Source organism: Ammospiza caudacuta, chromosome 5, assembly GCF_027887145.1.
Source record: "Ammospiza caudacuta isolate bAmmCau1 chromosome 5, bAmmCau1.pri, whole genome shotgun sequence".
Taxonomy (NCBI): domain Eukaryota; kingdom Metazoa; phylum Chordata; class Aves; order Passeriformes; family Passerellidae; genus Ammospiza; species Ammospiza caudacuta.
The window spans coordinates 5,892,806-5,919,774 of NC_080597.1; the positions used below are offsets into that span (position 1 = coordinate 5,892,806).

The following is a 26,969-nucleotide window of genomic DNA, read 5'->3' on the forward strand; positions in this document are numbered from 1 at the left end:
ACTGAGGAGCAAAGCCTGGCAGAGCAAGCAGAGCTGTGATTGATGATCTGGGTGCATTACAGGCCTTCAACAAAAGCCACGATGCCTAAATTTGACAGCTGGCAATGCCTGATGAGAGCCAATTAGTGGATATATATTCACTTAGCCAGAAGTTTCTGCTGTCTCTAGTCCAACAGCTTCCTGAATAGGAAGTGTACAGAGTGATTTTGCCCAGTTCTGCCTGCTCACATGCCAGCTACACTGGCAGCACAGCTAAGAATATACTATAAAAACTACATATTTTGGCACCTTTGTATATTAAAACCAGTAATTGAAAAGCTGCAAGTGACCCTCCGGACACTGGTGGTACAAGAACCTGAAGAAAGGTGATTTTACTTTGACTCTACAGACCATGCAGTGGAGAGGTGAGACTGAGACTGCACTGATATGTAACAAGTCCACTGCAAGTGACCATAATTATTGAAATGCTTCACTAGTCCTTGAAAAATTTCTGGCAAAGTACATTTATCTGTTTGTTCCTGCTTTAAATTGGTTAACCTGGCATTCAGAGAATACCAGAACTCAGAGTACCTTCTGTTCTGCCCAGTTCATAAAGAAACCTCTGGCACAGCACATTCAAATTACTCTGCCTGTTCTTAACTTTGTTATCACAAAAATTTTCTGTCCCCACTTTTATATCTATTTGCACTCTTGCCAGTGCAATTACATGGGTACTGTGGTAAGGAGATCAATAAACACAGATGGATCCAAGTGCCCTCAATCTCATCACTCATTTAAAATATTCATTTTTCTTCCTCAGCTATAAAGAAGCCACCACCACCACACTCAGACAACTCTCACAGATATTCTTAGACTTCCTAAGCTCCTTTCCAACAGTTTGGAAGGAAGTTTGGTTTGAGAGATGCCTCCCCTCAGGGAAATCCAGACTGCTGGAACCTTTCAGAGAACAACAGGGGTTCTGTCACAAACCAGCACCACATTCAGCAATTATCTGCAGTGATTGTATCCATGTCACCAGAAGAAGAAATTCCCTTGCTAGCAGTAATCACTCTCACCAGACATGGTTTCAAACCAGGGCAGCTAAGGTGAAGCAGAGACTGACTGCACACCCTCCCAATCTGTATTATTTCATTGGGCAGGGTGGTAACTAAGGCTGCCAGAAGTGTGGTCGTGCTGATACAGCTCCACAGCAGCAAGAGGAAAACATTGGCCTGTCAGTCTCCTTTGACCTGTTTTACATTCTCTTGTTATAAACAGAAATTACTCCAGCCTGGAAAAGTTCACAGCAGAGGAGTGTCAGGTGTCAGTGCGCAGGGTTTCCAGGGAAACAAGTAACAGAGGAAAAATATGATTTTTGGTGTGAGAAGCTACTCTGGAATCTACAGTTCCTCATGATCCCATGAACCACATTTACTTGGGAAACCAGTCTGTGCAGTAACTTGGCCTCCTGAAGAAAACCAGTCAAAATCTTACAGGGAAGAGGCACAAAGCAGCACAGAAAAAACAGCTTTGGTACTTGCTTGTTTAGATTAAATGAACATTTAATATTGCATAAATACCATTATTACCAGTCAATTATCAGCTATTTGACCATTGCCAAATAATTCCTCTCCTTTTGTGGGAACGTTAAATAAAAGCCCCTCAAATTCATGCTGGCCCACAGAGGAAGGCACAATCTTGAATGAGGATTTAGAAGCAGAAGGAAACAACAGATATTAAAGATTCCTCTGAATGGCAAGGCTGACTACAAAACCCACACTTACAAATAGCATGGGGCTCCTCATCTCCCTTTATTAAAATAGAAATACTCTGTTTGAGTGAACAGCAAGAGTGTCTATGGTAAGAACGACAAGGAGTAAATATTTTTTTTCTATTCCTTTCAGAGAAAAAAGTAGCAATCACCTTAAATTGCAGTAAGGGATATTGCATATAATAATAAACACAGATAAGGTATAAAAAGGACTTCCCAGGACTGAAGATCTCCTTCACTTAGTCTTTAGGAAGAGATTTCAGGTAACTGGATGAATCAACTCAGTTGCAGAGAGCTCTCTCCTGATCCCATATTATTCATTATTTTTCCTTAACAGTTTGCATGACAAAAGAAAATGTATATTTATGAAATACATGGAGAAAGCTTAAGCTCTCAGGGTGATTCTCTGAGCATGCTGAAGTATAGAATGAAAACTCAGCATATTCTTAAAAGACTGAGGAGCTGATCTGAAAATAACTTTGATTTAGACATAATAAAATATGAGTAATAAAAGTATAAGCATAATAAAAGCGATAAGTATAAGCATAATAAAAGTAATAAGTATAAGCATAATAAAATATAAGTAATATTAATCTAACCTGAAGTCATACAATTTCAAAGGAAAATGTTGAGATCCTATGTTGAGTCAATGTCGAGTCAAGCAAACTTCTGCTATAATAATAATAATAATTATGAAACATTATATAATAACACAAGTGAATATAGCTATTTACAGACAATTAATCTGAGTAATACTCCAAGCTGTCAGAAAACACTAATATTGTTCAGAGCCTCCTAAAAATTTTAACACTTATTACCTCACATTTATGGCATGGCAGTGACAGAGATGCTGGTCAAGTCAGGCACCCACTCTGCTGCACACTGTACAAATACAGAAAATTACAACCTTTGCTACAAACAGCTCCTAGCAGAAAATCCCAGCTGTTTAAGACTCAAAGCCCACAGACAGGAAACCTCAGCCCCTTCAGATATGCCTTCCCTTTACCACTGAAACTGTGGAGTGATGCTTTGCTCTGTTACAATAAATAGAAGCTGATATTAAAACTTAGCTCGACGAGGAAAGGGATAAATGGCAAGCAGGCTATTTCCCAACAGCTGAGCAGTGTCTGTGCTCCACCAAGCAGGCCACAGCTCCCTGGGTCCCTGTCAGCCCGGTGTGACACCCAGCAGGGCCCTCTCCACACCACATCTGGATCTGGTTACACAACTGCAGCTCCTGCATCAGCCCAGCCCCTCCAGAGCAGCCTCCCAGCCCCTGCCTCAGCTGCCCACAGAACACAGTGCCCTGGGAGGAATAAATTGGGACCACATTAGCTGTGACCCTCGCCCTGCAATGGCCCTGCCTGTCTGATGACAGAGGAAGTCCCTCATCCAAGCTGACAAGCAATATGAAACAGGCAGCTGCGTTTACCGGAGAGCCTGGTAAATGCTGAGCGCCTGATTAGGAAATGGGCTCTGTATTGAGGCACATTCCTGCAATTCAGAGCCTAGAAACTCTAAATTAAAACAACATTGATGCCATATCCTCTTTCCAAAATGCTTCTCTTCATCCTAACTTTAATGCACATACTTAGATAAATTAAAGAAGTAAAATGTCTTTGGCAGGACTCCTTCCCTCTCTTGTGCAGCAGCATCATTCCTGCGTGAGTGATCAGTGTTGGGAAAGGACAGAGCACAAGGAATGACAGCAGAGCCCTCCAGATGCTGGATTCCCTTCCCTTGATGAACCTTTGTGTCCTCACTGATACTTTTAAATAAATAAAAATCACAGGCATTTGTTGGAACAAGTTTTTGTTTTGTCAGTGTTGTACCTCAACACTTCAACAGCAAGTCAGCCAATGGTAACCAGCACAAGAAAAGTCACGATCCAAATCTCATCCTACATCCTTGGATCCACTCACACTCACTAGTGCAGCATGGTCAGGACACTGCTGCTCTTCCCAGCCTGCAGAGAGATTCAGCCATGCTGGTACACAGCATGCACAGCTCTTCCCACAAACAGCCCTTCCCACATTGCTCAGCATTTCTGTGAGCATCCCACGCACGTGGAAATGGGAATCTTTTATTCAGCTCTGTCTGACCACCAACTGAAAGAGCTGCTTTCCCACCACAAAGCCTAAGCATTTCCTAAGAATGGCATGGACTGAAATACCAAATACTTATCAGGGAGCTCAACAGCTCTCAAACACGAATGACTGAGGTCAGGATCCCAGCTCTGAATCTGAAGGGTTGAATAAACTTTTTGGGTTTTTTGCTTTTCAAAGTCTTCCAGAATATCTTGATTTGTGGCATCACTTGCCTTCCTTGAACAGCTGTGTTCAACACATCTGCAAGCTTGAAAGATTTTTTCACTTACAGTTTTTACTGTGAATTTAAGAATTACAGCTGAACTTTTAGGAAGTTCCTGAAAGGTGACATGGTTCTGTGGAGCTGGCAAACACAGATGGACCCTTGTTCTGCAGAAAAGGGTCCATGTGGAGAAGGCTTAAACTGAGGAAGCAGTTTAGTTGTTTTGTTGGAAAATATGAGGCTGGTGACCTGGAACAACTGAAGAGGAGTGCAAGGGCCAAGTACACAGAATATTTGCAAAGCATGTGGAAAAATGAGATTTCCCTTGACTACATCAGTAATGAAGATCTTGTAAAATCTCACAGCCATCTCTCCTGACCCATCTCCTATTTCTGGAGCTGTCAAAGTTGGTGTGATTTGAATTTATTCAGAAAGAGTACATACCAAAACTACTGGCACTGAAAAAAAAAAAAAGGAATTTTAGATTCTCTGCAACTCACAGAGGTGGTGAGTAATACTCTCCTATAATAAGCAATGAGGAGTTTTTCTATCAATGTGTTGAAAGCTGCACACAAAAAAAACCGAATATAAGATGACACATCCTTAAAACACAGGATAGAATTTAGGGAGGATGTGTCAAATCCCTGTATGGTTGCATAAATATTTCTCAGGTATATTTTAAATATAGTTTAGATTGTTTATATGTAAACATTCATTCTGCCTTGGGGATTGTGGATGTACTGGAGAATACCTGTGATTTTTTACTTATACTACACATAAAACTTTTATTTATACTACCCACAGCACAGATGTGTTGAGGAGATTACTTTCTGCTTTCTTCATAATTTTTAAGATTAAAATCTTAAATAACCTTAAACAGTGACAAGTCTTTGTAGCTGACTGCAGTTTTGGAACCAGAATCTTTCTGGCATTTCAACAGTCCAACAAATTGTTGAAAAAGAACTATTGCTCCAAAATCAAATCATAATTGGTCTCACTACATACCAAGAACAATTTCAAATTAATCTCCTTTTTAATTTTCATTTATTTGGGAAAGTATCCCACAAATACACAGAAAAAGCATTGTAGAACTGGTATCCTTAAGGGAAATGGCCATGTCTTTTTAGGAAGAGTTTATGATACTGTAAGATTTACCAGCACTGAAAGATAACAACAGGAACTACAATGTTTTAAAAATTGTTTACCTGAAATCTCAGTCATTAGAGACAGGGCCAATGTTAATATGTTAATTAAGTATACACAGATTTTCAGCAGAAAAAAACTCACCACAAAATACTACAGGTTGTTCTAGCTACTCACAAAAGATAACCAGAAGGAAACTGGGAAGGGCAAGGGGCATGAAAGCACCTGAATTTAAGCTTAGGACAAGAACTAAGAAGTGGTGTTAATTTCTCTTGGAATGAGTGATACCCTAAATTACAGCTGCTGCATCAACATTTACAGGAACAAAACAAGTACTTGTCAATGCTGTGACCACTTCTGATTCCTGTTTTAGCAGATGACCTTGCTGGCCAGTGACAGCAATTACAACTGTTGCTCAAAAGTAAATAATACAAGACTGCAATTTATACTTCTTGCTCATTCTGAAGCTGGTACATAAAACTCCCAAAAGTACTGTTCTTAAATGAAGCTATAAATAATTATCTTGAACAACATGGCCAATAACCTACTTGTGTTTGCGAAGGAAGAAGCACAGAAATCCCTTATCACAATGTTGACCTGGTTTTGTCTTACATTCTCTGACAGCAACAGAAATAATCTGGTTGACAGATGAAATATTGCACATAAAACTTTATGAAGATGGAAATGGTGGCACTGAAGAAGTTGATACTGGATTGGCAGCAGCATATGTGCTATTGAGAGGAATGTGGCAAGGGAATAACTCAGGAAAACCTACCAGAAGTGCTGAAGTGAAAAATCTGCACAGATTTTTTCAGATCCTAAATCTCTTATTGCCAGGGATGCCTTTTGCTTCCTCTGTGTTTTACTGGCAATATACTTTTCACATTGCATTCAGTACTGGAACATAAATACTTTAACAGAAACACACTTTTTCTAATTGTTATGCCCACACAGAAAAATCTCAGAAATGGTGAGAGGCCAGAAATAGGAAAGGACCAATCTCTTCATAAGCACAGGACCTCCCAGAGTCTGTTCTAGAAGCTAACACACGCAATCAGAAATCACAGGAGAGACTGTGCGGTGTAACATCCATGTTTGAGATCTACAGCCTATTCTTCCAAACAGGGTTATTCCCCAAAAAGGCAAATACAAACCCCCAAGAGAAATATCACTACTTTTCCCTGAATTTGTGACTATTTGTGCCTGTAAAGGATAATAACCAATGTCCTCTTCATTCACAACTTCCCATACATCCTATCACCCATTTACTACTCAGGAAGTGACACAAAGAAACTCCCCTCAATGCTGAGTACAGAAGCTAGTTTGAAATGGTTATTTATGCACTTTCCATCCTAACATATGACAGGATTATACATTATTAGTTCCATAAATCAAGATAATAATCCCACACCAGATTATTAAGTGGATTTTCCCTAGCCCTCCTGTACCCACCTGCTGCTTGAGCTGCTGCACAAGACGGTCCTTCTCCCGTTTCAGTGCAGCCACTTCATCCTGAGTCTTCTTCTTAGAGGATGAAAGCTCTAGCAGAGCTATATTGGCATCTTTTTCACTAATGGCAGCAAGAAGGGCTTCTTGTCTGAAAAAAACCCAAATGAATTACATTATTATCCAGCAAAACTTAGAGGACTCCTCTACAAAGATTTGAGCATACCATAAATGCTGTACCAGTGTGCAACTCTGAAAAGCAGTAATAAATATTTTTGTCTGGGCTACATGTCTGTTGGTGGGACAGAAGTCAAGACACACAAACCTCCCTATAAACAACTGTGCTGATCCCAAACTCCAGCTTACAGGGTAAGAAAAATACATTATATTCTTCTTCTACACTCACCTTCTCAGTTTTTAATAACTACTATTTATTATTACTTTGGCTGAACATTTTCCCATACTCCTTCCCTGTAGCAGAAAACTCTTACAAATAGAATTCAGTAACATTTTTAATACTGGGAAGAAAGGAGAGAAAGATAATCACCCTAACAGTTAAACAGAGTTCTCAAAGGAAGCCAAAGGATTGATTATGTTAGGGAAAGCAACCTTTTCTGTCCTTCCACCTTAATTCTCATCTTTAGCTGGTGATGTGCAACAGGATTTCAAAGAAAATCTTGTACTTCTTGCCCAGTAGTGTTGGCTTGTCTCACCTCTCATCACCTTGCAAAGAAGGCATAAAATGAGGTCCTGAACGTGTGGTGGTGTGAAAGAAGGCATCATGCAGGAGTGATGATGAAAGACCAACTGAATACAACACATTTCTTATCTACATTTCATCTAAAAATAAAGTTGCAAATGCACTTCAAGCTTTGCTGCAGCACTCAATATCAAGAAGTTTATTATCAGAATCTCAATTTAAGCCACTGTCTCAAAAATGTGGAAAAACCCCATGTATTTTAAGAGGAAAAGGTGTATTGCAACAGACAAAATTGTTCACCATCTGACAGGACAGTGGACTACACAATGGACTTTCTGTAGGTGGAATTTCTCTCTGGGTTTACACAGGTGTTTCTTGTACAGTCCAAAAGAGTTAGCTTGCTTTAAATGAAATACCAGCATATCAAAAAATCTCACAGATCCAGTGTAGAGAGTACTTGGGTTCTGCCTAGATCATATCTAGAAAAACATTATTGCTTCCCTTTCAAAATGTAATATCATGAAGTAAAGCAAATTTTTAAAGATACATTAGGATAATCATAAAGTATTCTAAATACATTTGTGCTATGAAGAAATACAAATATTCTGGTGACTTAATGGAGGCAGAGTATAGGAAAGGAAAAGGTGCACATCAGATTCCCAGATGCAGTGTCAATATTGTGGGTGTGGGAACAATGGATAATGGGCATGTTATTATTGCCATTTTGTTTCTGCTGCTTTTGCTTTATGGAAAAGTATCCAGTTTTGGATGTCTGCCTGAAACATGAAAAATACCAATAGGGTGAAGTGACAGAACATGATCCATGACCTCTGCTTTTTTCCAGCTATCGGTATCCTGGGAAAGACAGGCTGGCTTGGAGCTCTGGTCATTTTCACTTTCTTTAGAGTAATCTGTTTTGATTATAAAGAAACACTTATTCTTTTAATAGTAAGCCCACAATCCTCGCTGATGATTCAGGACCAGAGCCAAGAATATCTCCGTAACTCTATCTGTGGAGCCATTACTCTGGTATGGAAATTGGAGGTGCCTCAAATAGCATGTAAGCCATACACCTTCTGCAATCAAATCCTTTCTGCCCATCTCTGCTTCTAAACTGAAAACCCCAAGGCCAGGAAAATGAGATATGGATAGCAGTACATTTTTTTGTTTTGTTTTTTTCCTGAAAAATCTTTGCTATCATGTGTCACTGTCATATTTTCTGAAAAATCCCTTTGCCAGGATTTCTTTTCCTGGGTAGCTGAGAAACCTCAGAGAAAAATAAAAACAACAATTATCTCATTTTGCTTCTCCTGTGTTTTGCTGCTTTGGAATGTAGTTTGGACATTGTTTATCCAACAGGTGGTTGTTTGATTGGTTTAATGTGAATTGTTTTATCTTAATAACCAATCACCATCCAGCTGTGTTGGGACTCTAGAAGCAGTCATGAGTCTTTTATTAACATCTTTCTAAGCCTTCTGTAAATATCCTTTCTCTATTCTGTAGTATAGTTTTAGTATAGCATTCTTTAATAGAATATATATTATATTTAATAAAATATATAATATTATAATATATTTTAATGTATTATAACATATTCTACATGATATTATAATACATATTCTATACAATATAGAGTATATTATTTAATATAATTATTATATATTATATAATATCAAAAATAATAAATTAGCCTTCTAAGAACATAGAGTCAGATTCATAATTTCCTTCCTGCCATGGGGGACCCTGAAAAATACCACAACCATGTCTTAGAAAAGAATTTCCTACTGGCCAAAAATTCAGTGATGTGCTGTGAGATGAGGGTGTTGGTCAAGACGTGCAGTGAAAGCCATTGTGGCTTTCTGACTGTTTTCTGGAATTGAAACAAAGTGAAGTTTGTACAAAAGTAAGAAAAATACCCAGTGATAAGTGCATTGTAGCTGCAGTTTTTACTTTAGCAAGGCAAACAGAAACTGCTCCATGTGGGAGAAGTGCAGGTGTCGCTGTCAGCTCTGCTGGAAGGGACATGTCCGTAGTGCCAAGTCATTGCTCTCAGTGAACTTGTAACTGCCAGATGATTCCAAGACAATAAAAAGGGCATACTACCAAGCAAAAGACAAGGTTTCTGATTGAAGAGCACTGCAAAAGTGATTTATTTCCCTTCCTGAGAGCTTTATCCCCAGGGAGGCCAGAGGAACTTGCTGTGAGACAGGGGATGTGGCAAGAAGAAGAAAATGAGCTGCTCTGTGCGTGGTGGTGGCAGCACATGAACAAACCTATCCATCAGGAGTGCTGCAGTCAGTCCTGGAGGCTCAGGCACTGCCACAGGCTTGGCTTCTTCAGCAAAATGCTTCTCCTCACAACACTGGAGGTCCTGAAAAATTCTCACAAGCAGGCAAAACATGCTGCACGACACAAGGACGGTGATCTTTTCAAATGCTGGCTAGGGCCAGAGTCACTGAGCAGACACAGGTCACTTAAGTTAATTCAGGTATTTCAGATGCTGGTACTGGTGTAGCTGTGCCAACATCAACTCAGCAGGGGCAAACTGCCCATTTATCTCTGCACTGCAGCAGGGTCTGCAGCCTGAACTGAGCTGAACAAACCTCACAAGAGTGATCAGACTCTGTGACAGACTGAACACTACCAAAGGAAACCTGAAATGGCAATAGCAACAGTGTAGAAAAATCTACTTAAAACAGGTTCAAGATTTACTCCAAATTGGACAAAAAGAAGAAGATTAATTTTTTCCTTCTATTTGCACTGAAGCCTTTCACTGAATGTAGATCATCATCAATACAGACTGGAGTGCTATCAAGAACAGTAGGTTTAATTCTTAATGGCAGATATAATCTCAAGATCAATATCATTATTTGCTCTGTTTGCAGTCTTCAAGAAATAATGCAAAGAAAGATGCCTTTTTAAAATAGATGACCACAGAATAGTTACAGGCCAGTAGAGCAGAGAGATTTGACAACAAACACAAAGAATACTGTGCAAATGCATGTCTCCTTCAACTCTTGAATAGAAATGTCTGATTTGGGGAAGATAACTGGGCAACAGTTAACTATTACACTGCTACTAATTACAAATATTAATAGAATCAAGCTGTCTTCAAATGGGTTTCTATGGCACTTGTTTTCAGAAGACTACATAATTCCATCACAGCCCTTTCCCAATAAAGGAGAAGAATTCTTTTGGTAAAGCACAAGAGGAGGTGAACTTTAAAAAGCAGTTTTGTACTTTGCAGTACTGTTCCCAGGGTCATAGCACTGGAATATTTATCAGTTGTATAATTAGAAAGAATAACAGGCTGCAACCAGTGCTGAATTAATGATGCTTCAAAACATGAAAACTAGACATATTCATTTAAAGAATATGATTACATATGTCAGGGAGAACACTTATTCCATATAGAGATGTTATAAATATATTGTTCCATAAAATTTTATTCCAAATTATGACATTTCTTCCTATCTGGAGTATTTCTGAACTTGTGTATGAGATAATATGAAAGCAATATTGGTATCAGCAGAAGCTTTGATTTCAATGTCATGGAAGAACTGGGAATATTCCATCAGCTCTAGCTGCATTATAAGATCAAATCACTTTTCCTTCTGACTGGCATTAAACTAAAGCATTTAAAAGAGTGACACAAATTTGAGGAGCTCAGGTAGCCACAAGCTCATAGCACTCCAGTCAGTTCTTTCAACAGAGACTGTTGCACTTCCATGAACAAGGATTGAGCTGCCAGCATTTTCATCCTTGCATATTAAGATGAACTGGAATTATGGCTGTTGTGCCTTTAGTACACAAGCAAAGATTCCCCTGTTCCATGAGATGTTTACTCATGGTAAGGGCATCACAAACCAAAGAATGACAGAGGTGCAATTTGTACAAAAACTGTTTTGGTTGTCTGATTTTTGTCCACTGCATTTACTCCAAGCCTACAGAAAATTCTGCTAAAAGCTTTTAGTGCTTTCCTATGAGAGACATTTGTAAGACTTACCCTGGTGAATCACCATCACAATAAGAACTGTATTATTTGCATATGAATTAAAAACCCTCCCAAGATGTGACAACAACAGAGAGAACTCAAGGCAGAGAGATTCAGATAGAGCACTGAGCACTGCAGTGTTATGAGAGCTAGACAGACAGGCAGCAACATAGAGCATAAAAGCATTGGGATATGGCCTTCAGTAATTTCATGAGTTTAGCAGAATGGCAGGGTTTGGGTGGGTCACACTCAATAAACTCTTAAAAAGTAACTAGGAGTACAACACACCAAACTGCAAATTCAATGGGCCAGAAGCCCTGGCTCCATCATAAACTGTCTACCACTGCAGCAGTACTTCTGAACTCCACATTCTTCCCCTTTTTTTTGGTTTTGCTGGTTATAGAACATCTTCAGAAAATCACGAAACTCTGACTTCCAGTACCGCACAGGGAACGGACAGTCATTGCAGAGCTCTGGGTATCAAGATTTGGTTTTTAAAAATAACTTTGAAAAAGGCAATTATACCAGTGAATGACATTTCATGATGCTAACAGATGAATAACTCAAATATGCAAGCTGCCAAATTCTGCATTGGCTGTAATTTCTGCAGCATTTAAGATGCAGCTCAAAGTATCCCAAAGTGAGCAAACTTTTGTCCAAAAGAAACAGTAGCTACCTCTTACTGCAAGAGAGTGGGAAAAAAATTTAACTTGGCAATAGGTACTACCTGCTTTTTTTAATTACAGCTGGGAATAATCAAACTTCAGGCTGCAAATTAATTTCCAAAGCACAGCCTTAAATCTTCAGTCAAAAGGGATAATACTACACTCCTTCCATTCCAGTCCTTGTTTCCTGAATCAGCACATCACCTTTGCCTGGCCTGGCTGGCACATCAGCAGCATTTCTAATCTCTGGTCTATGCTCTTACAGCTACCAAAACAGAAATTGAGAATTCAAGCAAACCAAGTGAGACGAAAACAAGAGGTTTTTGTCATGAGCAAATTGGAGCTTTCTGAATGACCACCTTTCCACTGGTCTCTTCAATGTCATTGCATACATGTGACCACAACTGGAAAACAAGATAAAAATACAAAATAAAAATCTTGGTGAATACAGTTGTGTGGTCACAAAAGTGATGTCCCTTTAATATTCCATTATAAGAATGGTGTGACAATAATCAATGTGAATTCCATGACACAGGAAGCATTACCACTTGTACTGTCCTTGTTTAAAAAAAAAAAGACACTGATAATATATTTAGACTCTCCTACACATATCTTCTCTAACATCCCAATTGTCCAGAATCACAGAACTCCTTACTAGAATTGATAAGAAGTGCTTTTAAAAGTCCTTTCCCTCAACATGTTTGATAAAGTCACAAGAAGTCCAATAAATATTTTATATTACCTTTTCCATCAATGTTTTAGCCTTTCTTGTACTTAAGCTTTCCATCTTAATTTTATCACTTTGGCACCAGAGGTAAAAATTTGCAATTGCTAGTCCTGCTCATGTCTCAGCTCTGAGCACTCACAACTGCAGCTCAGCCTTAGACTGTCTGCCAGCATATCTAGAGAAAAATCTAACACTTTCACAGAGAAGCTTCAAACCCACTCCTAATTTCCTGAACTATTTTTATTGATGAATAGCTCAGTGAAAAGCTGGCTGCTGCATGTCCCAGCTGCTAAACTGAGAGCCCATCAGCCTTCCCTGGGTGCCTGTGAAGAGTGGAAGTTCCCCAAGATGGCACATTGCAGAAGGAACTTTCAACCCTGTCACCTGATGGTATGGGAGATTTGTCCCCTGTGAAAGGTAGAATTTTTTTGAAAATAACCTTCCTTGCTTTAGCAGCCTTCAGTGCAGAATGTGGATGAGAGACAGCAGTACTTACAAGGCTCTTGAGCTCCCCAGATTTGGCTTTTCTGAGAAGGAACTCCTGAAATTGGCGTTCTTTCTTCATCCGCAGTTTAACAGCAGTGCAGACAGCACAAACTCAAGGCATATTTTTCATCCAGGCAACAGAGGCCACCAGAATACATCCACCAGCTTTTGAAAACTGACCTTATAAGAAAGGCAGCTCCAATTTCTTTTCCTGGGACATGGTCAAGTTCAGGTTGAGCTCTAGCTTAGCATGTGGTTTCACAATCGGCTTAAGCTGACACACGACAGGCTCTTGTGGCAAGAGATGGTTCTGCCCTCCCATTTCCAGGTTCCTGCCCCTCCACTGGCTGTGTATCCCTGCAGCCTGAGGAGCCTTTAGTTAAACCCTGGATAAACATGAGGAACCCAGATCTGACCGCAGGTTCCTCATCCCTGCAGGAACTGCCCAGCTGCAGCTCCTCCTGACACTGTGACAGTGTCAAACCCTCCGCTGCCACAGCCAGCACTGCCAAAACATGAGAATGGAAAATGAATCATGGAATTCACGCTGATTATAACATATCAAACAACCACAAGTACTACAGTGAAAACAATTGTCTTGACGTCTTTGTGAATCTGGCCCGGCTTGAAAGATGGTAGAAAGAAATTTTTGCTTTATCAAACTTTGACAGCAATACTGCAATCTTACCGTGGCTTCTGATCCACAGAAGTAAAAAACTCTAGTCATGATTTAGTTATTTCATTTAGTGAAATATTCATTATTTATTTCATTTCATTTTAGTGAAAAACTCTCATGATTTATAATACAGTTGTTTTAAGGAAATTATCCAGTCTTTATACTCAAATCAAACAGAGCATCTACCTCCTTGCTAAATGACTACCATGTCATTTCTGGTGAGTATAATTTATCTCACTTCTGCATCTCTCTCATTTCCAGACATTCTGACAGGTGATCATACCTGCCTTCCTCTATATTTTATCAGCTCACTGGAAAACAAGGCAAAGGCATTAACTTAGTTTTGGAGCCATATTCACACTACACCTATTCTCAGTGCATTGTGGTTCCACTTTTTTTCCTGGTCCTTTTGTAGGAGTGGCTAAAGAATATTTATTACTTATTTTTATTTCTTTTGGGAAGTCTCATTCAGCATGAGTTTCCACAATTCTCACTTTATTCCTACAACTTCTGCTTTCCCTAAATGTCTCTCTGCTGCCAATTCTCTTTTTGGACACAGATACACAGCTTTGTAACTTTCTTAAACTTTTCTCCTTTTGTTTGGGATGCAAAGACCTTATAGTTTTGGACTTTTGATTTAAATAAATGTTCTGCTTCCTCTACATGAACCTCCTCTGCGTTCTTCTGACCAATTCACTTGCTATCTAGTAGTTTCCATTTTTCAGTCTATTAATTTGAAATTGAGTACTTCACTTTTCTAGAATAGTTTTTTTTTCTTTGAATATAGGTTTCATCAATTTGTGATCACTACAGCTGAAATCAGTTTTAGTGATGATTTCTTCTCTAGTGTCATCACTACTTATTAAATCCTCACAGTCTCACACCATTATACCTTGGTGATCTAGTCATTATTTATTAAGTTAACAAGCCTGGCAGTTTCTCTGATTTGTATCCAAATAGATACATCTGACAAAACCACATTTCTCCATTATTACTTACATTTAGCACAACACTATACCTAAAATCCATAGCAGGATACCATCCACTCTATGTGTAACTTTTATGATCCTTACATTATTTTGACTCAAAGTACTGCTATAACTTATACTCTTTTTTATTTCCTCAAAACCTCCATTATAATTAATACACAACACCATTATTTTCATTTTTAGCTTTCCGGAACAACTTGTACCCACATTTCAGCCCTGAATATTAGTCTATTTTTCACTAATTGCTGTTATCCCTGTGACATCCAGGTTCGTGTACCAGATGTGTAGAGCTATTTTTTGTTGTTCTTTTACAAACATCTAAATATTCTTCCACATGTAGCATTTCAACAAATTTTCCTGACAGAGCTATGGATTGCTTTCATTATTTATTGCCTATCTGAGTACCAACCTGGATGTGCCTTGCCTAACTTCCTACTCCTTCTTCTCTGAGGGTTCTTTTGTACATTTGTTCAAGCTTCCCTTCCAAAAACACTTTGTCTGATTTCTAAAAAGAAATATTTTCTTCAAGGTCAGACCTTTTTATATTAATTCTGCAAATGATGTATTTGGGCTTTGGTGGTAGAAAAACAGCAGCACTAATGCTGATCTCTGTTCCCTCCTAACCCTAACTATACCTGTATTTCAGTCTTTTCTGGCTGCTGCTGCTGCCCAGGAAAGGGATTAAAAAAGGAGCACAAGAAATGCCAAGTGTCTGGATAAGGACAGGAATGGCAGCATCAGGGGAAAAAGAGGCTGGAAGCAGTTTCATTAAACACTGAGGCATCACTTTGCCTCCTGCTCCTGGTAGCTCCAATGGCTGCTGCTTAAGTAGTGCCAAAAAAAAGTGTTTCTAAGCAAGCAGGAGTTGTTGAAAGGGTTGAGGACAGAAATGGAGCAGGTGTCAGGGGCTATGGATAAAATTTGGATATATTTAGTTCTGTAATTGCAGCAGAAGGGGCCTGAGAGGTTTCATTTAATTTCCTTTTTTAGATCTGGGTCTGAAAGCAGGTGTAGCTACTTGCAGTCCCTGAGTGCAGATTTGTTTGAATGGGCACTGCAGCATTTTCTGATGAGTTTTGAGGATAACTTCCCAGATGCTTGAAGCAACTGGCATCCTACAGTAACTAGGGAGCATCCTACCACCTTCCCTTCTGTTTTTACCTCTATCCAGTGCCTGTTCTCCACGAGATGAAACCAGAGCTGCATGCAGTAAAAAGTTTAGGAGACTGAGCATGTCTACTCTGCTCCAGAACAAGCACTGTTAAGCTTGACCTAAACCATGCAAACAGACCTTTGACAATCCTTTATCAGATCCCTGCTAAGCACAGCAATGATACTCTCCAACTCAAAGCCTTTTTTCATGTACAGATCTAAAGAGTTTTATTGAAATAAAGTGAAGCTCAGCCATCTCAAAGTAAGCTGTTACTGCCTGTTTTGTAATGAGACACAAATACGTGAACCTCAAGCAACACACACAAAGTGAGAGAGCAAGTAATTCATATGTGAGGACATTGGAAAAACCTCAATTTATCACGTTCTAGCAACCAACACCTTTTCAAGTGAACAAATCTGAAGCTGTGTTCATGCTGTAGTTTGAACAAAAATCCCTCCTAAAGTCCTTTATTGAAGAAACACAATCACAGACAAATTTACAAATGTAGCTCTTAGCATCTTAGAAAAAGTAATAAACCTGCAAATTTCAAGACTATGAAATAGAGAAAAGCAGAATTAAAACAGATTGTATCACACAAGAAATTGGCTCTCATGAAAACCTGCCTATACTATAGATAAATGAAAGTTCCCCTATCTTCTTCTAAGAAACATCAAGTTTATTTTGGTAAAACTGGTTGTACAATTTAATTGGTTGTAAAATTTTTAGGAATTATCATTTGGTATCTACTTAGTTAACATATGTGGCAAGGTTAATTTCTTCCAAGAAAAATCTTGATGAATTTGAAAATGTGTCTATTTTATCTAATTTATTAAAGAAAAAGAAAGTAAATAAAAAAAAATAAAGGAGCAGAAAATAACTGCAAGGCAGGGTGAACATGTGTGACATGGACAACTTTTAATCCTGAAACTATCCTTAAGAAATAGGTATTATTTTGGACATCAATAAAAATTCTGAGCATTTTCTGAAGAGTACAGATTCTTCCTGTAATGAATTTACAAGAAAATATGAGGATGCTTCATGTAAAAGAAGTATTTCCAAAACTAAAAGACCAGCACCAAAGGAAAGTGCTAGATTTTAAAACTAACAACTGCTAAATGCAAAACATGTAAACAAACAGTGTCATTTGTAATAGAAACATAGCTTAGTGGAGCTGAGAGTCAGGAGCTACTCTTCACTGCTGTCATTTGTGATTTGACCAAAAGCACATCATTTAACTACCTCTGTAAATGCAAATGCTGCTATTTACTAAAGAGCACATCTGGTCCATCTGTAAAACAGTGACATTCTCAGCTGAAAACAGTCAGGTCTCTTTCTTTTTGTTGCTTATTGCTAACTGAAAGGAAAAAGGGGATTACCAAAAACTTGCACACTTATTTCTGCTAGGAGCACCATGACTGCACTGAGATTTTTCATCTTTTCACACGAGAAACTACAAGGCGACAGAACTACGAAGGAAACACCTGAGCAGCGAGAGGATTCCCCAGCAGACACATGGCAGAGCGGGCAGGACAAGTGGAACTGGCAGCCAGCAGCAAACCTGCCTTTATGGATTTATGGCAGGCTCCCAGTTCAAGGCCCATCTGGCTGGGAAGGGGGAGGCTGGGAGGACCATGCACCGCTCACATTTTTGCCATTCCTGCTGCGGTACGGCGTGAATAAATCACAGGGCTGAGGTCAGAACAGCCAGCCCATAAAGTGATTCATGGGCCCAGCAGCACATTCCCCCAGGACTATGTACTTTATTACAGTAAACCTCAGAACAAGATACAATTTCCTGTCTCACGGAGCAGCCTTTAAATCAGGACACCTGGACAGCCCCGCAGCCGCTTGCGGAACAACGGGGCTGAGCCCCACCGCCGCCTCTGCTGCTGGCCCTGCTGCCTTCACCCAAAACCACCTCCAGAGAGCCTCCTCTTCCTCCTCCTCCTGCTGCTGCCTCTCCTGCTGGCCCTGCTGCCTTCACCCAACACCACCTTCACAGAGCCTCCTCCTCCTCCTCTTGCTGGACACTACTGTGGTGACAACACCATGCAGGCAACACACTGATAATAATCCTATTCTTCAGACACAGCTCCCCACCCAAGAAATAAATACTCTCCATATGTTGTTTTTTCGCTCCATTTTCAGTTTTAGGTCTATTCTGCACTGTAAAGATTGGATTCAAAACGTTAAGGCAACAGAGGAACTGAAAGGGGAATCATTGCTTTCTCTGTTTGCAGGCAGACTCTGCACTGGAAGGGTTTTTTTCTTCTTTGCAAGCTGAAGAATCTGACATGCAATTTAGGCTGTAATATGGATGTTCTCACTGTGATCAAGGGCTGTGATCTAAGTTTTGGGTTTGGCATCTGGAAAGAATCTGAGGTGGTGACACAGATGATGGTATTGTTGGACTCCTGAGAAATCTCCCTCCCAGCTAAGAGTAATGCTGCTCTTACACCACAGGTTACGTTTCCAGGAGAAAGGAAAGAGAACTCATTTTAAGCCATGAAACAAAGCAGGGGCTATTTTCCACTCTCAATATGCTGTGGAGCCTTTCTTCTTCAAATGGGAGCTTCCCATGTTCACACAAAACAGGACAGAGGAAAAACTTGCTCTGCCTCCTTCAGGTCCATAATGGATCACCAAAATCAGAGCTAAACTAGGGTCTATTTCTTTTCAGTATGCATCATTCATGATTAAGAAATGGGAAGGGAAGCTTCCCTTTGAGCATTTAAGAGCAAGATTTTCCTGCAGTTTGATGACAGTAAGTCATTCTGTACAATCACTACAAACAGGGGAAAAAATCCTGATAATTTTACTCTTCAAAGTTCCTTTGGATCTTAAAACTACAGCCATAACAAAGTAACATGTCCCTGGGAAGCTGCTTCATGGAAAACAGACACACCTGAAAGATGTTCAGAGGACAAAAACATAAGAGAAAGTGACAGAGCAGAGGAAGTTTTGGGAATATTTAGATGACAATTCATCCAATACTGTAAGTTAAGAATGCTATTGAACGGGTCAAACAAAAAAAAAAAAAATCTAGGTAAGGAAAGAGGAGAAGGAAAGGATCGATAAAACAGATGTAAGCAGCAATAAACCCATCTGATTTATCCAAGACTGAGCCTCCTGAAGCTATTTGTTTCACAATTACTTTTCCTACAAGTGAAAACAGTTGTGTGGAAAATAACTTCTTCCACCTGCTTATTTTATTTTGTTTTATGCTACTTAAAGGATCTCCTTGACTTCAGTGGATTGTTTCAGAGCTTCCAGTAGGCAGAATTAAGGCTTATTGATTTTATCCAGTCTGCTTTCCTGTACAGAATAAATATTTACATCATACCCAGTTGCTCCCAATCATTTATTCTGGGAGGGCTTAATAAAAAAACATGTACTTGGGGCTGAAAGCCATGAGGAAGCCAAGGCTGCTGCCCTTGTGAGTTTGTCCCAGTGGTTATTAATTTTCAGTGTCATAGTCTTATGTCATTCTATTTCCAACCCTTCTGTTCTCAGTTTCTGGATAATGATCCTTGTTTTGACTGTCTCTGCTTGAATAAAGTGTTTTAATATTATTATTATTTGATTTTCTAGATATTAGGACTATACAGAGTCTTGTGACAACTGTATCAACTGACCTGTAAAACAGAACCAAAATCTTCATTCTGTTCATACTCATTAATCCTATTTTCATGTAGCCGAAGTCCTTCTGCTGCCAAGACCACACTTTTTTCCACAACATGGCCAAATCTTTTCCAAGTCACTCTTTTCCAAATAATGCACAGTAGACTTCATATTGTTCTGATTTAAATGCCTCATGTTCAGATGCACTTTGTATAAATGATCTTGCATTAAGAAGCAATTTAAATGGCCCTAGATGTCTGCTGTCACCATTAGGGAACACTACACTATTTCCTGTATCACCTGCACTGTCATTTTAGACTTGCTTCCAGCTCACTGATCAATTGATTATCAGCATCAAGCCCAGCACAAAATCTGTTAAGCCCAAAAATGAAGTTCACTATTCAGTTTTAACTGTAATGGGAAAATGCTGACAGCTAATGCTCACTTTAAGCATGTTGTAAGGGACTCTTTTCAAGGGCATGCAGTGATAGCACAAGGGGTGATGCCTTCAATCTCACAGAACATGGAATTAAATTAGATAACAGAAAGAAATTCTTCTCTGTGAGGGTGCTGAGGCACGGGCACAGGTTGCCCAGAGAAGCTGTGGATGCCACATCACCGGAAATGCCCAAGGCCAGGCTGGATGGGACCAGGATGGAGCCTGGTCCAGTGGAAGGTTTGGAACTGGATGATCTTTAAGGTCCTTTCCAAACCAAAGTGTTCCATGATTCTCTGACAATGTTGGGAATTGGTCTTCTACAGAAGATTAATTACACTTAATGAAAAAAGTTACTTATACTAAACAAGGTTGGGTTTTTTTAACCAAACTTTAGAGATAATCAAGGAACCATATCACATTTTTTTGGCATTAGGCATCTTAAACAAAGTAATTTGACTGGTATTAATTAAAGGCCTATTCTTTATATTATCAGGATATTTTATCAGCTTATTCATCACTCTGCTCGTGAATTGTAACAGTTAATCAATTCATAGCACGTTAGCCACCCTCTGCCTGCTATTCTGCAACACTTCCAGGACTTCAGCATTTCCGTAACTTCTAGAATTTCACCAGAATTCCAGTATTTATTAAACTTTCAAGGAGCCAAAATTCCCTTTTGCCAGCTTCTCTAGTGTTCTGAGATTCCAAAACCAGTAGTATGCTACCCCCAACATGTGTAACTTCACGGTTTCTTATGCTGGAAAGAGAAATATGGAATGCCACAGTGCCTTTCTAAGAAGAGGCAAAAACATTCCTGCTCAAGTCCTATGCGATCCAAATTAACAATAAAGAATGTTACAAACCAGAAAAGCAACATTTTAGGCATACTACAAATACCTCAAGTGGCCTAATAAAGTGAAAAAAAAATCTTACTTGATTTTGGTTTTTTTTCAGTAATTCTAATTATGCTGGCTATTTTACTATCAATAGAAAAGAACATTTTTTTATAATTGAACAGGGTTTTCTGAATGCTGGCATGAGGAAAAAACCAGAGGTCTTTCATCACTATAGCAAATACAAATGGTTTCCCCTCTGAAACCAAAGACAGAATTACCACTGACTTCATATAGTAAGAGCTGTATTATGGGACCAGACTCACACTTCCTTTCAAATGGCTTCAAATTTTCAATACAAGTTCCCAAAAAACTCTCAGCATTTCATCTATCTACTTAAAAACACACATAAAATCATAATTAATAAAAAGCTCCAAACATTTTAATGCTGCAAAGTGAAATTTGCAGACATTGAGAAAGGTAATTTTAGTTCTATGTGCTTGTGGGGATGCTTTATGCTGTCTCAGCCTTCTGTTAAATGAATGTATACAGGTTTGGCCAAAGGACTTGTCTTTCATTTCATCTTCAAGACCTTATTTACATAAGATAGTAACACATTCAGGGACTGTGACAGGAAAGCACCTTAAATTGCTTAGCAAAATCATCATCAGGCAGAACAGAGATTAACACTGGCAGAACCCTAGGAATTTTTTGGCTAATCATTTGCAGCAAAGTGTTTAACTGTGACATAGAGAGGGTTCAAGGGTGGAGTGGAAAACAAAGTTTTGATGTTTAGGTTTTGTTGTCAATGTGTCATTTCAAAAAATCTGACATTCTATTATAGAACAGCATAATATTCTATTATTAACGTGATTTCACTGCAAAACAAAGTAAGGAAGCAAAAGGAAATGCAAATTGTTTATTTTTTCTCTCACACATCTTGCTTTTTTACTTACTGGTGCAAGAGGAACAGGGGAAAGGTAAAGGTGACTTAAGTAGAATAAATGTAGAAATGAGAAACATCTCCCCTTGAAGGCAGTACCATTTATAATCTTCTATTTAAAGGTGACCTAATCAGAACTGTGACCATCAAGATCCCTTTGCAGTCCCTCAACCTGAAAGCTCATTTGTGCAACGTGCCAGGGATGCCATGAAAAGCTGAGGGAAGTGCCAAACCCTCTGGCTGCTCCGGGTGATGCTCTTTGGTCACAGCAAACACCCAGGGAAGCCAGTTTTCCTGCCCTGCAGACAAGCCCATCCCAGGAAAGCCTTACCCGTGGCAGGCACAGCCCAGCACAAGCCTGGCCAGGGGATTTACACCTCTGCCTTTCATGTGGCTGGGAGGGCAGCGTGTGCCCAGGCAGCGGTGAGAGCCCCTCTCGCCAGCAGGATGGGATCAGGCTCCCAGCAGAGGTCACTCTGAGGGGAGGAAAGCAATAACAACCTGGCTGGAACACACACCTTCTTCAGGGAAAAGCCACTCATTTATGTTTTCGGTCTCGCACACCTCACTGTGAAAGATTTTGAAGTAATTAATTTAAAAATAGAGTAGGACAGTCAGCTCTAGAAGGAGAAATAAAGTACACACACCAAATGTAACCTATTTCAGCCTACAGAAAATACTTCTGAGAGTAATGGCCAAAAAGACTGTCTGGGAAAAAGAATGTTTTAGAACAAGGAGGCTATCACACCATAACAGCTTTACAGCTTTCAAGTCAATGGCTGTTTTTCATTAATACGGCTGGTCAATATTATTTTGTTTAAATTAGCATTTCACATATTTTTGATGTCCTGAATTAGCTGCCTAGCTGTAGACATTTTCTTTTCCTTTTCCTCTAGCTGAGACTGCTGAAAAGAGTGAAAGAATGCTACCTACAGAAGAATTTTTAGTTTCTATTAAACCCTTTCAGAGCAAGAAGTGATGTTGGCATAGACCAAAGCAGTTTGAAGAAATAAAATTACAACTGAGAAGAGATCCCAGACTCTCCAAGACAGTCTCAAATGGGTAGCAAAGGATGACTGTGTGACCTCAGACAGCACACTGCTTCCTCAAAAAATGTGATTTATGACTGATGAGCAATGTAACCAGTATCAGACAATATGCCTCCCCAAAGGACAAAGACAAAAACTGTGTTTAGATTAACATACTCTCCTTAATTTCCCACATACTTGAATCACTCCAAGCCCTCAAATATTCTGCAGTTCTCCAATTATGAAAAAACAAATTAAAGTCCAACAACTTCAAATGAATGTGTATGACACACACCCAGCCATGCATGGGACTCCAAACAAGCACATCTGAACAAGACAGTAACTCTCCCTACATCTAAATGGCATTTTCTTACAAAACATGAGAACTTTTGCAGGTTCAGAGTAAAAGTACAGGAGGTACATCCATGCTACTCAGTAATTTTGGGAGGGGAGGGTGTGGGTGGAAGAGAAGGGGGTTTTCACTGCAATTTGGTTACAAAGCTTGTTTGCACAGGGCTGTGCTGGCCTCATGGTGCCTATTCATAAGAGATCCCCAGAAGGGCTGTAAAGTCTGCCTATAGCCCAGGTGCTATAATTGCTGTCTGTCAAAACAGAGCTGTTTTCTCAGCAAACATTTCAGGATGCCCAGTGCTAAGTTGATTAGTTAGTGGGTTTCTGGGGAGGAACAGAAGGACGATGGCTGAGAGACAGAGCAAAATTGATGACTCGGAGACAAAACCTGGATTTCATTAAAACTCTCCAGAGAGCGTTTAATTTCTCAAAGAGAATTCCTGCCATTGGAAGGGAAGCGGGTACTAGGAAGGAGTTATTACCAATAATGTCTAATTTCCACTGCAAGGAACATTGATCAGTTCAAGAACCAAACAGAGGGGTGTTATCAGTTCAGAATCTGGCTCAGCTGACCCTTGAGCACGGCTGCTCCTATGGAGACACCATTCCCATGCCAGAGATGTCTCCCTTTCAGTACACCCAATGAGCTTCTGAGGCTTCTCTGGAACACAGGAGCTCTGAGGGGCACTTCTACCTTCAGAGTGTGCTGACTCCACATCTAGACTGCTCTGGGCTGGTCATGGGGAAAGGCAGACCTGGCTCCCTCGGCTTTCAGCAGCAGTGACCACACAGAGCCCATGGAAAGCACCACATGAGCTCATCTGGTTTATCTGGACAGGCTGAGCCTGTGCAGGGCCCGGACACCTGAGCCTGGAATTCCAAAAGGCCACTTCTGGCATGAAGCTGCTCATGGGGACCTCAGGGCTGGAAGAGTGGGACAGCAGGAGGAACTGGCACGAGGGAAAAAGGAAGGAAATGAGGGGCGTACAGCACAGCAAGGCTTCAGCCACCTTTGCAATTAAAGAAACTCTTCACAGACCCTTAAAGTGGCAGAAGGCATTAGGGGTGTGCTCAGGCCATGACTTACAGCTTCCCACCTCACCAGGCTGGCTGAGAAGGCAGCACAGATGGAACTCATCCACAACCACAGCAGCCCCTTACAGACCCCTTCAGGAAGGGCTTGGTGCAGCAAGCTCATAATGGCTCTTCCTGTACATTTATCTGTACTCCTGTGTTTTCCATTAGTAATCACTGCTCCTGAACATCCACAGTATTAAAGCAACGTCATTTGTACTGCTCAGGTTACATCAGTGTCAACACTCACTCCAAGTCCTTGGGTTTCAGGGCTTTGGAATTTTGCCATCAAACTTCCCCTCAGGCATGGCAAAGTGGGGCTCTGCCTGCCCTCATTTCCCAGGCACCTTCACAGAAGGATTTTTACAAAAATCCCTCTGCAAGCATTTAAGATGTTTTTGTTTTTCTCCAACTAGAAATGTCTTTGATTATTACCACTGTTATTATATTTGACAAGGGTTAATTGTGAAGTCTCAAAATGTACATTAAATGATACAACTAAAATGCAACACTGTTAAATTCAGTGTAGCACAAGCTCCTATTAGATTGCACCTCTATTTTAGTATTAGCTGACTACAGAGGGCATGACAATGGGTAGTTACAGGGATAGCTCAAATAGTAAAAACAAAACATACTAACATTTCATAATCATTTAGGAAAAAATGTTGAATTGATAACAAAGCTTAAGCACTGCAGTAATTTGAAATTCTAATGATGCAATGGACTGATATAACAATTTCTGAGATTTAATACTGATTAACTAATTTAATGATTTTTAAGAACACCCTGAGGAATACAAACCTATCATTACTCTATTTTTTCCAAACTACTGGTCATTATAGAGCAGTCTGGGAATGCACCTGTGAAGCAGACATCATGCCAAAAGGCCTTCAGCAAGCTCTCTGGCCCACTTGAAAAGGCATTTATAAATGTTATCACTCTCAGCATTGCCTCAAAGCAGGCACTGGCTGCACAAGTAGAATTCACCACCCAGAATGACACGCACAGCTTCTGAGCCACACACCTCGCAGTGGAATCAGAGTTGGGCAACAAAATGAAGAACACATGAATCAAGAGGAGAACAAGAGAATACCTGTTTTGTACCCAGTTCTGGGAGTCAAAACTGCTGCTGTGAGAGGATCTACCTGTAAAAGTGGGACCACAGCCCACAGGAGCTTCAGAGACACATCTAACCAAGGCAATGGCACACCACTGACTGTCCCAGGCTGTACACTGTAAGTGAAAACTGAATGACGACAGAGTGGGGACAGAGTGCTGATCCCCTCAGTGACAGCTGCTTATTGGCAGCTTGTTCTGGAACATTATCTGGGAACTGGGAGATTTTGTCTCACAATTTCAAACCCACACTGTAGGTGCCAGTGCAGAAACCAGGCAGTATGATATATTTTAGGGTGACTTTTCATTTCCTGTGCAGAAGGAAATACAAAACTGGGGGGGCTCTTTACTAACAGTACTCACCAAGGTCCTCACTTCATCTTAAGCTATTTTAAGTATTTTCTTTATTTGTTGTCTTGATGTTACACTTATAATCATGATGTCATTAAACAAGGTCATACCATGCCCACAAAATGCTTTCCACTTTCAGGAAGTGTAAAGACAGTTTTGCATTTAAAAAAGGCAGAGCAGGTGGACTCTGCAAAGTCTCCTTCGCATATCCAACCAAAGGTGGTGCTTAAAAGTTAGTCCTCTGCACTCCGAAAACAAATACATCAGATATGAGAAATTGCCACAGGAAATATTCTGTTCTTCAGGGTTATTTTCCAGAATAACCATTGGCTTATTGATTGATTCTTAAGGATTAAGCCCTCAACTTCCCCATTTTGCTTCAAACCATAGTGACCACAACTGCATAACAGCAGCTGTTCCACCCAGAATATCCAGCTGCTCCTGCTCCAGAAGGATCAGGAATGGTCTCTGAAATACCACATAGCTGAGCCTGGACTGCTGTGGAGACCAAAACCAGGCACTGCCAAAATTTGGAGCTAATGCCACTCTAAAGATGGAAAACATGAAGAGCAGTCAAGTTATCAGCCAGTACAGTGGGCTTTGTAAGGGCCAAAGGGAATTTTTCCAACAGGGTAGGAGATTATGCAATGCAAATGCAACTCAATGGAAAAACTGGATCCAATTAAAAATACAGAATTTTATTAGATAGTTTCTAGCCCATGCTGAAGAACAATAGTCTAACTTGTTGATTTCTGTGCTAGAATTTGTTTTTCCTCCAGCTAAGTTGCATGCAGACATTCCTCTTTTTGAATCAAGGGGCAACCACACTACTAAAAATTATCATTCTGTCTCCTTTTATATCAAGTTCCCAAATCAACCAAGGTTACCAGGGTTGCACATTCCATGACAATACCAATATGTCTGAAATTGAGCCTACACCTGATTCCTAAACAGGCACAGGACCTGAGGGCTCCAGATTTAGCACAGCAATGATCCAGAATCAAATACATTTCTAGGACACAGACATACTGTTAGGTCCGAACCTTATGCTACCTGCCAAGAAGCTATAATGTTCAGGATTTTTGTGTCACACAAAAGAGACAAATAACAGACTTCATGCGGCTCTTTACAGATATCCTTTTAATCACAGCTTAGGGCATAAAAAGGTGGACAA

General features: G+C 39.9%; 1 protein-coding gene across 1 annotated transcript in view; it reads right to left on the reverse strand.

The window, feature by feature from the left end:
- ERC1 (ELKS/RAB6-interacting/CAST family member 1) overlaps positions 1 to 26,969 on the reverse strand; it is a 267,409-nt gene that overhangs the window by 46,099 nt on the left and 194,341 nt on the right. The window contains exon 17 of the mRNA XM_058804547.1: positions 6,656 to 6,800. Within this exon, the coding sequence (XP_058660530.1) occupies positions 6,656 to 6,800 (145 nt within the window). The remainder of the gene's footprint in view (positions 1 to 6,655; positions 6,801 to 26,969) is intronic.